Source organism: Jaculus jaculus, chromosome 3 (assembly GCF_020740685.1).
Source record: "Jaculus jaculus isolate mJacJac1 chromosome 3, mJacJac1.mat.Y.cur, whole genome shotgun sequence".
NCBI lineage: Eukaryota > Metazoa > Chordata > Mammalia > Rodentia > Dipodidae > Jaculus > Jaculus jaculus.
In genome coordinates this window covers 114885177-114898248 of record NC_059104.1, presented here as the reverse complement: position 1 = coordinate 114898248, position 13072 = coordinate 114885177, and the positions used below count along the sequence as shown (strand labels likewise).

Below are 13072 nucleotides of genomic sequence, written 5' to 3'. Positions count from 1 at the left end.
CAAAACTGAGCCCAGCAACATCCCATGATTGATAGGGAAGGAGTTCTTGAGACTCCATGACTCCCACGGGAGCTGTAGCAAGTTAATGGTTACTGGGATTGGGGGCAGTCGTGTTCTTTAACGGTATAACCATTGGTAAATTCTCCACACTCAAGTAAATAACCCCATGTTCATGCAGGCATCCCTAATTTAATTCAGTGGTAACAGAAACAAATATGAAAGTAGGAAGGGGATAGGTTGGAAAAAGTGTTTATGGGAGGGGGGATAAGAGGATAAAAGAAGGTCATGGCAGGTGACTGATCGGTGAATTATATACATATATGAAACTACCAAAAATAAAATTTAAGAAGAAAAAAGGCCATATTGCAGTGAGGTTCGCATTGCTGGCAGAAAACACCTGACTAAGAGCATCTTGTGTGTGGTGGGGGGGGGGAGGTTTATTTTGGCTTACAGACTCAAGGGGAAGCTCCATGATGGCAGGGGAAAATAATGGCACGAGCAGAGGGTGGACACCACCTCCTGTCCAATATCAGATGGACAACAACAGCAAGAGAGTGTGTCAAACACTGGCAAGGGGACTGGCTACAATACCCATAAGCCTGCCCCCAACAATACACTGCCTCTAGGAGTCCTTAATTCCCAAATCTCTATCAGCTGGGAACCTAGCATTCAGAACACCTAAGTTTATGGGGGACACCTGAATCAAACCACCACAGGCATGATGGCACTTGTAATCCCAGCACTGGGGAGGCCAAGACAAGCAGTTCCCTGGGGCTCAAATGGCCAACCACTCTGGCCTCACTAATTAGCCAGTGAGAGAGATGCTCAAAAACTGAAGCATTGTGGACAGTGTGAGGAACAACACCTGAAGTTGTCCTCTGTCCTCCACATATATGCACACATAGATGTGTGTGTACCACACACCCATGCCTGTATGACCTGGAATTCACTCAGTAGCCACAGACTAGCCTCAGACTTAAAGTAATTCTACCTCTGCCTCTCCAGTGCTATAATTAAAGATGTATGTCACCATGCCAAGCTGCTTTATTTTTTTTTTCAATTTTTTGAGGTAGCATTTTTTTTAATTTTTAATTTTTTTTTATTAACAACTTCCATGATTATAAAAAATACCCCATGGTGATACCCTCCCTCCCCCCACTTACCCCTTTGAAACTCTACTCTCTATCATAACCCCTCCCCATCTCAATCAGTCTCTCATTTACTTTTGATGTCTTGATCTTTTCCTCCTCTTATGATGGTCTTAAGCAAGTAGTATCAGACGCTGTGAGACCATGGATATCCAGGCCATTTTGTGTCTGGAGGGAGCATATTGTATGGAGTCCTGCCCTTCCTTTGGCTTGTACATTCTTCCCGCCACCTCTTCGACGTTAGACCCTGAGCCTTGGAAGGTGTGATACAGATATTGCAGTACTGAGCACTGAAGTCATTTCTTTCCATCACCATGATACCTTCTGAGTCGTCCCAAGGTCACTGCCATCTGAAAAGAGAAGATTCTCAACCAAAAGTGAGAATAGCATTAATATAAGGGTGTGAACATTGACAGATGTGCTTACTGGGCAGTTTGATAAGCATAGTATATACATTTGGCCAGATAACAGCAGATATTACACCCCTAGGGCTATGACTACCCCTGTTTTAGGTTTTCAGTATCAGAGATTTATTCCCTTCTCATGGAGCAGGCCTCCAGTCCAAGAGAGGGCAGTTGGTTTCCCCCATAACAGATGTGCCACTATTGCACCCGTTGGCTTATTTGGTCTGGCTGGCCAATTATAAGGCTTGCAGTGTCCGCTGATGAGTATGAAATAGCATCTTGCTATTTATACCTGACTGGATGGGTCCTCTGTGTAGTCCAAGCTGGCCCTGAACTTGCTGTAGTCTTCCTTAATCAGCCTCCCAGTTGTTTGGATTACAGGTGTGTATACTGTTTCTCTTTTTTTTTTTTTTTTTTTTTTTTTTTGAGGTAGGGTCTCACTCTAGCTCAGGCTGACCTGGAGTTCACTATGCAGTCTCAGGGTGGTCTCAAACTCACAGCGATCCACCTACCTCTGCCTCCCTACCAAGTGTTGGGATTAAAGATGTGTGCCACCTCACTGGGTGTTGCATTCCGGTTTGTATTGCTGGTAGAAATCACCCAACAAAGAGCAGCTTCTGGGAAAAAGAGATTTATTGTGACTCACAGGTTCGAGGGGAAGCTCCACGATGGCAGGGGAAATTGATGGCATGAGCAGAGGGTGGACATCACCCCCTGGCCAACATAAGGTGGACCATGGCAACAGGAGGGTATGCTAAACACTGGCATGGGGAAACTGGCTATAAAGCCCATAAGCCTGCCCCCAACAATACACTCCCTCCAGGAGGCATTAATTCCCAAATGTCCATCAGCTGGGAACCTAGCATTCAGAACACCTAAGTTTATGGGGGACACCTGAATCAAACCACCACACCTGGCTTACTCTTTTTTTTTTTTATAGATTCATTGAGGTTTTCTTTTCCAACATTTCTATTTGTGGAGGTCCCCCCTCCCCACAAATCTCAACTTCCTTAGTAAATCTTCCCTTTAAGGTATGTGTATGTGTAGTCCGTGTGGTGCTTATGTTGTATATGTACATGTGTGTGCAGATTCACAAGCCCCACTGCATACATGTGTGAAGGCCTGGACATTGGGTGTCATCCTCTGTCCCTCTTCTGCCTTATTTCGATGAATGTCTTTTTTTTAGATGGGTTGGCCAGAGATTCATGGCCTGGACTGAGTCTTCTGCCATCCATAATTTTCAGCTTGTGAGAATCTGGCCCACTTATTTTCTATAACTGTCTCCTAGGGCTGACTCTCACCAGGGCTGGGGAAGGTTGAGCTTAGGCTCCCTGATAGGGTCCCTGGTCTCCAAAGCCCAGTTTTAAGCCATAATTTCTCTCTCAAGATGAGGGGCCATACTCTGAGCCAGGGGTGTTCCTCTCTACAGCTAACCAGCCCTGCTGGGGTGGTCACTGTCTAGGCAAGACCTGCAATTGGATGCGAGGCTGGTGAGAACTAGTCCTGTGTGTAGAGATGCCAGTCTCCCATCCAGGACCACCTGGTTTAACTTGTGAATGACATGGCTTCTGCTTACCACCTCCATACACACCTACTGGGGAGCCAAATGACTTAAGTTGTGTCCAACTTGGCTTTGTTCTTTGCCGTGTGTGTCACCCTTCTCTTTCTCTCTTGGGAGTATGGTCTGTATTTTATTATCCTGTCCTTTTTCACCAGGGCACAGAGGGGCCTAGTCCACCATCTTACCTGGAAGTAACCCTGTTACATTCTTTTTATTTTTTTGTTTTGTTTTATGTATTTATTTGAGAGCAAGAGAGAGAGAGAGAGAGAGGGAGGGGGGGCGGGGAAATGGGCACACCAGGGCCTCCAGCCACTGCAAACAGACTCCAGATGTGTGTGCCCCCTTGTGCATCTGGCTAATGTGGGTCCTGGGGAATTGAGCCTCGAACCAGGGTCCTTAGGCTTCACAGGCAAGCGCTTAACTGCTAAGCCGTCTCTCCAGCCCAACCCTGTTACATACTAAATGTGCCATTTTCTTTTCTCATAGTGTTCGAAAACACCCTCAGACCAAGGAAATACAAATTACTTCTTCTGTCTTTAAAGTTAAAGCCTATGTAAGTATTGAAGGGAAATTTTCCACCACAGAACTAAATTACTTCTTTTTTTTTTTTAATTGGATAGGCGTTTATTTATTTATTTATTTATTTATTTGAGAGCGACAGACACAGAGAGAAAGACAGATAGAGGGAGAGAGAGAGAATGGGCGCGCCAGGGCTTCCAGCCTCTGCAAACGAACTCCAGACGCGTGTGCCCCCTTGTGTATCTGGCTAACGTGGGACCTGGGGAACCGAGCCTCAAACCGGGGTCCTTAGGCTTCACAGGCAAGCGCTTAACCGCTAAGCCATCTCTCCAGCCCCTAAATTACTTCTTATTAATAAGCTGTTATAATTGGAGTTATCAATTAGGATAACACTGTTATGACTGGGAGAAAGATTATAATATTTAGTATTTTCTTAAAATTGAAAATTAACAGGATATAGTTCAGTGGCAGGTGCTTGCCTAACATGCATTAGGGCCTGGGTTCAATACCCAGTATCACCAAAAAGTTAAATTTAAAATGAAAAGTTGGTAAGGGTTGGAGAACAGTTTGATTATTTTCTTCTAGCTTCCTTTTTCTTATCTATATCTAATAATATTACCTGTTTATTTTTTATTTTTTAAATTTGGTTTATTTTTATTTATTTATTTGACAGAGAAAGGGGGGAGAGAGAGAGAGAAAGAGAATGGGTGCACTAGGGCCTCAAGGCACTGCAAACGAACTCCAAACATGTGTGCCCCTTGTACACCTGGCTTATGTGGGTCCTGGAGAATCGAGCTTTCTTCCGGGGTCCTCAGGCTTCACAGGCAAGCACTTAACCACTAAGCCATTTCTCCAGCCCTTACCTGTTTATTTTTGATTTAGAGAGAAATCTCTGGCTCAGATGAGACAGAATACAATTCTTTAGTCTGTTCAACCATAAGTTACAGGGCAAATAGGTTGCTATAATGTCTTTAATCACAAAATCCAGCATTTAAATTTTAGTATCACACAAGACATTTTATCTACAAAGCACTTTCTAAGTATGTTCATTTAGTCACTTAAGCTGGGAATGGTATACTCTCCTGTAATCCCAGAATTTGAGAGGCTGAGGCAGGAGGAAGGCAAGCCTCAACTACATAGTTCAAAGCCTGGTCTATATGAAACCCTGTCTCAAAAAAGAGGTGAGGGGAAGGGGGAAGAGAAGGAGGAAAGAGAAGAAAACCAATCCCTTAACAAATATTTATTGAATAATCACTGTGTATCAGCTAGTGTTCTGGGCTCAGGCACAGGGATGAACAGAAGAAATAAGTCCCTGCCCTTATGGTCCACATGGACCTTCCTCTAAAAGAAAACAGATGAAAGAAAACTGCTAAGTATAAATTATGCAATACTAGTATATTAAACTTTTTTATTTTTGTTTAGCTTGTTTGTTTTTGAGGTAGGGTCTCACTCTAGCCCAGGCTGACCTGGAATTCACTATTCAGTCTCAGGCTGGACTCAAAGTCACAGCGATCCTCCTACCTCTGTCTCCCAAGTGCTGAAATAAAAGGTATGTGTTACCACACCTGGCTAAACATGCATTTTTAAATTCATGGATCTGGGCAAGATGGCATAGCTTGTAAGTCCATCCTTTGGAGACTGCAACAGGAGGATTTCAAGTTCAAAGCCAACCTGGTCTACATAGTATGACCTTTTGTCAAAACAAACAAAAAGCCGGGTGTGGTGACACACACCTTTAATCCCAGCACTTGGGAGGCAGAGGTAAGAGGATCACCATGAGTTTGAGGCCACCCTGAGACTACACAGTGAATTCCAGGTCAGCCTGGACTAGAGTGAGGCCCTACCTCAAAAAAAAAAAAAAAAGCCATACACCTTTAACCCCAAACCCAGCATTCAAGCAAGGTAAGAGGAATAGCCATGATTTTGAGGCCAGCCTGAACTACAGAGTACAGAGTTAGGCCTGGTTTCAAAAAAATATCCAATGGGGAAAAATGCAGTAGAATATAATAAGATGAGACTTCCCTTTGGACTATTAACTCCTTAAGACTAAGAATATGAATATATAGGATAGCTATCCCACATGGAGACTGTACTGTGAATAAGTATTTTAAAATTCTTATTGGAAGTTTATTACCAGTTTACTATAAAAAGTCTTATGGGGGCTGGAGAGATGGCTTAGCAGTTGAGGCACTTGCTGCCTATAAAACTTAAAGACCCAGGTTCGATTCCCCATTACCCACATAAGCCAGATACACATGGTGGTGCATGTGTCTGGAGTTTGTTTGAAGTGGCTAGAGGCCCTAGTGTGCCTATTTTCTCTCTCTTAAGTTAGTAAATAAATAAATACTTTTTAAAAAATCTTATAGACATTTGCCAGGCACAGTGGCTCATTCCTTTAGTCCCAGGCTGAAGTAGTAGGATCATAGTAAGTTTGAGGCCAACCTGGGGCTACAGAATGAGATCCCTCCTTGAAAAAAAACAAGCAAAAAATCTTATGAATGGTTAATGATTCATTTTTGGTTTTGCTAAGACAGGGTCTTGACATGTCTCCAGGCTAGCTTCAAACTCATGATCTTTCTGCCTCAGCCATCTCAGTGCTGGGACTATAGATGTGTTCCACAATACCTGGCTATTTTTCATGTTTTTGGCAAAAAAAATATATGTATGTATACATACATACATACATACACACAGAGAGAGAGAGAAAGAGAGAAGTCAAAGGTTTAAATGTCATTGCATTCTAAGTAATTTAATTTTATCTTTTTCAGGACTCTGCTGGCATATGCTACCCTTCAACAAAGGAACATGAGCAGACATTTTCTTATTTTGTTGTAGATCCCATCAGGCGTCATGTTAACATTTTATACCATTGTTATGGCACAGGGGAAATGCCTTAATGCTGTTTCACATTCTCCATGTCCATTTTTTCCTTGTTCATCAGTTTTTCATTTTAGTCCTAATGGATCGACAAATGTTGAATTGGCAGAACGGTTGATATAAACTGCAAAGGGCCTGCTTAAAGGGGAAGAAGGCAAGCATCAAACTGACAGTCTGTAAATTAGCCAGGTTTACCCACACAGGGCTCAGTAATATAACATATACAAAGCAAGGGTGGAATTTTGACAGAAAATTCAAAGGAACTAAGTATCTATCTAGTTTGTATTTATTCTGCTAAGATTCAAGCAAGTTCGTAATTTCCTATGCATCTTATTGTAGAAACTCATTAGTTCTAAATTGGAATTGTAGCATCTCTACCACCAGCTAGTCATTTTTTTTTTTTTTTTTTTTTTTTTTTTTTTGAGGCCAGTCTCACTGTAGCTCAGACTGACCTGGAACTCACTATGTAGCCCCAGGCTGGCCTATAACTTAAAACAATCCTCCTACCTCAGCCTTCCAAGTGCTGGGATTAAAGATGTGAGCCACCATGCACTGCTTATGATTTTCAAAATCTTTATACTTTATTCAACCAGGTTATATAAGGCCATTTTCATTTTCGTGTAAGTATATAATGTACTTTGAACATATTTCTCATTTCCACTCCTTCTTCTCCTAAATTTGTGCCATCTATCATATATGATTTTATGTAGCTACATAAAATCTAAGATGCACAAATGTGAGAAAACATGGTACTAATTTTTTTTTGTTTTGTTTTTTGTTTTTGAGGTAGAATCTTGCTCTAGCCCAGGAAGACCTGGAATTCACTATGTAGTCTCAGGATTGCCTTAAGTCATGGTGAGCCTACCTTTCCCTTCTGAGTGCTGGGATCAAAGGCATGCACCACCATACCCAGCCTATATTTATCTTTCTGAAAGTCATTTAATTCACTCAATGTGATTATTTCCAGCTTTTTGCATTTTCTTGCCAATTGCATAACTATATTCTTTTTATGGCTGAGAAAAAAGACTATATCTTTTATACATTTCTTTGTTGATAGACACCTACACTGGTTCCATAACTTAGCTATAGTGAATAGTGCTTCAATAAATATTGATGTGCAAATATCTCTGTGGTATTTTGGTTTGGCGTCTTTTAGGCAAATTCCCAGGAGTGGTATAGCTGGGTCATATAGTAGACCTATTTTTAGGTAATTTGTTTGTTTGTTTTTGAGATACAGTCTTGCTCTAGCCCAGGCTGACCTACCACTCACTATGTAGTCTCAGGCTAGCCTAGAACTCACAGCAACCCTCCCACCTCTACCTCCCAAGTGCTGGGATTAAAGGCTGTGCGGCTTTTTAAAAAACTTATTTATTTGTATTGACAACTTCCATAACTATAGATAATAACCCATAGTAATCCCCCCCACACACACTTTGCCATTAGCAACTCCATTCTCCATCATATCCTCTCCCCCTCTCAGTCTCTTTTATTTTGATGTCATCATCTTTTCCTCCTATTATGATATTCTTTAGGAACTATCAGGCACTGCAAGGTCATGGATATCCAGGCCATTTTGTGTGCAGGCATTTTAAGGAGTCCAACCCTTCTTTTGGCCCTTATATTTTCCACCACCTCTTCCACAATGGATGCAGAGCCTCTATCACTTCTTCTCAGCACCATGGAACCTTTTTAGTCATCCCAGACGTCACCATCACCTGAAAAGAGAAGCTTCTCTAACCAAAAGTGACAGTAGCATTAATATATGGGTATGAACATTAAGAGAGGTGTTTACCAGGCAGTTTGATGAGCATAATATATACATTTAGCAAGACACCAGCAGGCATTATACCCCTAAGGCTCATGACTTCCCTCATCATAGGTTTTCAGTATCAGGCATGTATTCTCTCCAGTGGAGCCAGCCTCCAGTCCAATTAGAGACCAATTAGTTCCCCCTATAACAGACATGCCATTATTGTACCTGTTGGCTCATTTGGCCTGGCTGGCCAAACTTAAGGCTTGCAATGTCCATGGTTGTTTATCTCCACCTATGACTTCTGTCTCCCATGGAGCTGCAAGCAGCAAAGTTTTTTTCAGCTTTCTGTCAGCTGGTCTATATGGAGGAGGTTTTCAGCTCAGCTCCAGCATGATTTCTCAGTGACTTTTAGCAATAGGCTCTTACCATCTATTCCTGGTGGAAAACCAAGAACCTTGGCAATGGCCTACAATATTTCAGGAGGCATCAGGGACCTCTCTGGCCAACAATTTACTAGAAGGTATCCCATCCATGGCACTGAAAATTTTCCAGTAACAATCTATGGCTTCTGGGTGTGCCATTGAAAAAAAGTAGGTTTCCATATGACTATTCATACCCTCTTAGATTTTGATTAACCTTCCCCCTACCTTTCCTTTACTCAATCTTTTACCCTGACCTCACTTAGGCCTTTCCACTCCCTTTAAGCTGTTCTTCTACTTACATATATATACCATTTCCTTAAATGTCCTCTCCTCCCTCCCTTACAGCCTCTTTCTAGCTTACTGGCCTCTGCTACTGAGTTTTATTCCAACTCATGTACAAGTCCAAACATTTATAGCTAGGATCCACATATGAGAGAGAACATGTGGCACTTGGCTTTCTGGACCTGGGTTACCTCACTAAGTATAATACTTGCCAGGTCTATCTATTTCACTGAAAATTGCATAATTTTATTTTTCTTTACCACTGAATAGAACTCCACTGTATAAGTGTACTACATCATTATCAACTCATCAGTAGAGGAACATCTAGGCTGGTTCCATTTCCTAGCTACTGTGAATAGAGCGGCAATAAACATGGATGTGCAAGCATCTCTAAGGTAGTTCAACAACTCCTTAGGATATATGCATAGGAGTAGTATATCTGGGTCATATGGTAAACCTAATTTTAGCTGATTCAGGAACCTCCATACTGAGTTCCACAATGGCTGTACCAGATTACATTCCCATTAACAGTATAGAAGGTGTCCTCTTTTTCTGCATCCTTGACAGCATTTGTTGTCATTTGTTTTCTTGATGGTAGCCATTTGGACAGGAGTGAGATGGAATCTCAAAGTAGTTTTAATTTGCATTCTCTAACAGCTAAGAATATAGGACATTTTTTAGATGTTTATATGTCATCCATACTTCTTCTTTTGAGAACTCTATTTAGTTTCATAGCCCATTTTTTCAACTCTTCATCAAATATTTAATAACATCTATTTGCAAATAAATAATATATATATAATAAATCTGAAATTTTAGACATTAGTAATCCACAAGGACATACAACGAAACTACTCTAAATTCCAAATGAATAAGGCTTCAGTTTTAAGATTGCCCAAGCTCAAGTACTGGTTCCTTCCGTTGTTTGTCAAGTCATGGTGGGGAAATTGCTTTTGTTTCTGTTTGTTTTGTTTTTTTGAGGTAGGATTTCACTCTAGCTCAGGCTAACTGGGAACTCACTATGTAGTCTCAGGTGGCCTTGAACTCATGGTGATCCTCCTACGTCTGCCTCCCAAGTACTAGAATTAAAGGTGTGTGCCACCATGCCCAGTTCTGTTTCTGAAATTTAGACTAAAGATGTACCATTAGTCCAAAATTATCTTTCTGCTACCCTGAACTTACAGTTCAGTTAATTTTATTTCCGTACTTGAGCATGCATAAATGTCATACATGGGAGAAAAATAATCGGGCCTTAAATCAAGGGCCATTTTCACTATTTTGCTCAAAATTCTTATATATCAAGAGGCTAATCTACTTAGAGAGGTCATCTTAGAATAGCATTTGTATTTTAAAATGAATAGTTCTCAAATCTGAATTAATCTTTCAGAAGGCACTGGGTTTTAAAAATGTTCTAAAGCACAGGTCTGTTGACTGTGAGAAAACACATAACTAAGTCCAAAAAGGTGTTTTCAACTGGAAGTAGCACCTACCCCACACACTGCATATAGCAATGAGGCTTTTTAGAAGATCAGATGCATGCTTCAGCTTACATAACGCCACATATAACTCACAATTTCAAAAAGAAACTAAACAGTGTCAGAGTGTCTAAAATTAAAACGTTCAAACCTTCACACGTCCTTCTATTCCTTACATGAAAGGTACTTAATAAGTTATATGTTTTACTTACATTAAAAAAAAAAGATTGGGGAGGGAGGGAATTACCATGGGATATATTTTATAATCATGGAAAATGTTAATAAAAATTTAAAAAAAAAAAAAAAGATACCTCTCATGTAAGTAGAAATTACTTAAAATATAAAGGGTAAGGATGAAAGATGAGCTATCCAGTCCATGTAAATTACATTAAAACCCAAACATAAATAGAAAGAGAAGTGACACTTTCCTTGCCGTGGTATGTAAATATAAGTAAAGTCCATGTGGTCTAAACTTTTTGGGTTACATAGTTAAGAGATACAGAACTGTTTTCTGGGAAGGTTGCTAGTTGAAGTAGGTGAGCACAATCATTTGAATGGGCTGTCTGCACACTGGGCAGGGCTTATTCCTTTTCTTGAGCTTCTTTGCGCATGTGAAGCACGACATAAGACATCCTGTTTTGCCATGAACAACACAACCATTAGGTCGACCTTGGCAAATCACACAAGGCTCAATGGCATTAAGGGGGAAACTAGACTCCATACTTTCTTCCTTGTCTTGTGTTTCTTCTTTCTCCACCTCTTTAAAGTCTTCTTGGCTGCTACAAATCATGCTGCTAGAAGCCGATGGCTGAAAATGCTCTTTACTTTCTTGAGACTGGAAGGGTTGCATGACTTGATCATCATTTTCCTCAATCCATGTCTCTCTGGAGTTGTTCACTGCAGTTTTTTTACTATCAGGCACATCCAAGCCCTCTTCTGTCTGAGCTGAGTTTTCTAGTTTGGCTTTTTCAAATATTTACCCTCTATCATTCCCTTTATCATCTGGAAGCCACTTCTCCTGAAGGGCCCAACATCTGTTGCAATGTGGTGGAAGTGGAGGATTCATTTCATTACAGGAAGTACACTTCTAATAGTCCGCTAAAGAAATTTCAGGATCCTCTTCAAATGAGTCTGTATCACTCTGTCCTGCCTGATACACTATGACTCGATAAACCTCATCATCTTCATCTGAGAGTTCTTGACCTTCTTTACTAAGACTATAATCTTCTGAATCAAGAGATTCAACTTCAAATTCTGCACTAAATTGATCAGAAACTGAATCTTAATCCAACCAATCACCCAAATGTTCACTTAAACCATCATCAAGATCCTGATCTGAGGGGGCCTCTGTGGACTCGCTGCTTTTTTCACAGCACAGCTTCCCTATCACACACAGAGCCAGGCTTTCATCAAAGGAAAGGGATTTGTGGCCCTTTCTCTGTCGTTCACCAGTTAAGTCATGAGTTTTTGTCTGTCTCACTAATTGTTCTCCTTCTAGATGAGATAGAGGGTCTAGAAGCCAACTCTGAAGATGAAGGTGTCTCTTCTTGCAGCTCTTGCACAGGGTCCTTTAGATCATTCCCACCTTCAAGAGGACAACCATTCTCACTCATGAACCTTCCAGAGTTTGATGGCTCTTGCTGATTTACTACTACTAAGTTTTTGTAGATCATTGTGTATATTTTCCTATGCTCTTTCACAGAGAAGCTTAGCACTCCAAACAAATCTGCAAGAAGATCATTTGAACAATATACACTATGTTGCTGCTTCTCATATAATCTTTTAGTCATAATATACTAGCCAAGATAAAATATAACCTTATTCATAGTGTAAGTATCTCTTTGTGCACCAACAGTCTTTAACAACTTCAAAAGCAATGGCTTTGGCCTAACCAGGGTCTCTTGTTCCGAAGCTGGAATCTGTGAGGTGCTTACAGCACCATCAGTAGACACAGACACGTTGGTATTGCACATTAGCCTGGATCAAGGTGGGGGGGAGAAAAGTGCAGTTCTAGGGGATGGGTGAGCATGGACCGGCTTCCGTCTGTCTGTCTGTCTTCGAGCACAGGTGAGCACAGCTGCTCCTTGGCGCCCCCTTCCCCCTCACCCGATGCCCAGAGGCATAACGTCCTGGGTCTGGGCCACCATGTTGGGGTGGGGGGGAGCGCTTGGAGTCCCGCTAGGAAGGTGACTTTAACCCAGGCCAGCTTTCCCCCTACCCCCTCCCCCCCGCAGATTCATACAGGCCCCCAACAAAGCGGAGGGTGGTGGTGTGCGCCCCCTGCCGGCCACTGGGAGCATACAGGAAGTGGTGGCCCATCCGGTGTTTGCGCAAGCTCGTCCCCATAGCCCATTTTTTTAATTGGGCTGTTTTCTTATTTAATTTTTTTAGTTCTTTGCATATCCTGATATTAATCCTCTGTCAGATTTTTCTCCCATTCTGTAGGTTGCCTCTTTATTCACATTGTCCTTTGTTGTACAAAAGCTTTGCAATTTCAGAAGTTGATCAGTGGTTTTATTTCCTGAGCAACTGTAGTTATATTCAGAAAGTGTTTGCTGAGACCAGTATGTTGAAGGGTTTCCCCTACTTTTTACTCTAGTAGTTTCTGAGTTTCAGGTCTGATATTAAGAA

The 13072-nt window shown here is 41.4% G+C and overlaps 1 protein-coding gene and 1 pseudogene across 2 annotated transcripts in view; one reads left to right on the top strand and one right to left on the bottom strand.

Annotated features, from left to right (window-relative positions):
* Positions 1-6907, top strand: part of Cfap300 (cilia and flagella associated protein 300) — a 65422-nt gene extending 58515 nt beyond the window's left edge. The window contains exons 6-8 of one of the 2 annotated variants that reach the window (XM_045146162.1): positions 2493-2583; positions 3600-3666; positions 6401-6538. In XM_045146162.1, the coding sequence (XP_045002097.1) occupies positions 2493-2583; positions 3600-3653 (145 nt within the window). In that variant the 3' untranslated portion in view covers positions 3654-3666; positions 6401-6538. Of the gene's footprint in view, positions 1-2492; positions 2584-3599; positions 3667-6400 lie in introns of both variants that reach the window. The other variant, XM_045146161.1, reaches the window with a different exon arrangement.
* Positions 6908-10964: 4057 nt separating this feature from the next.
* On the bottom strand, positions 10965-12417 carry LOC101602911 (annotated as a pseudogene).
* Positions 12418-13072: the final 655 nt, after the last annotated feature.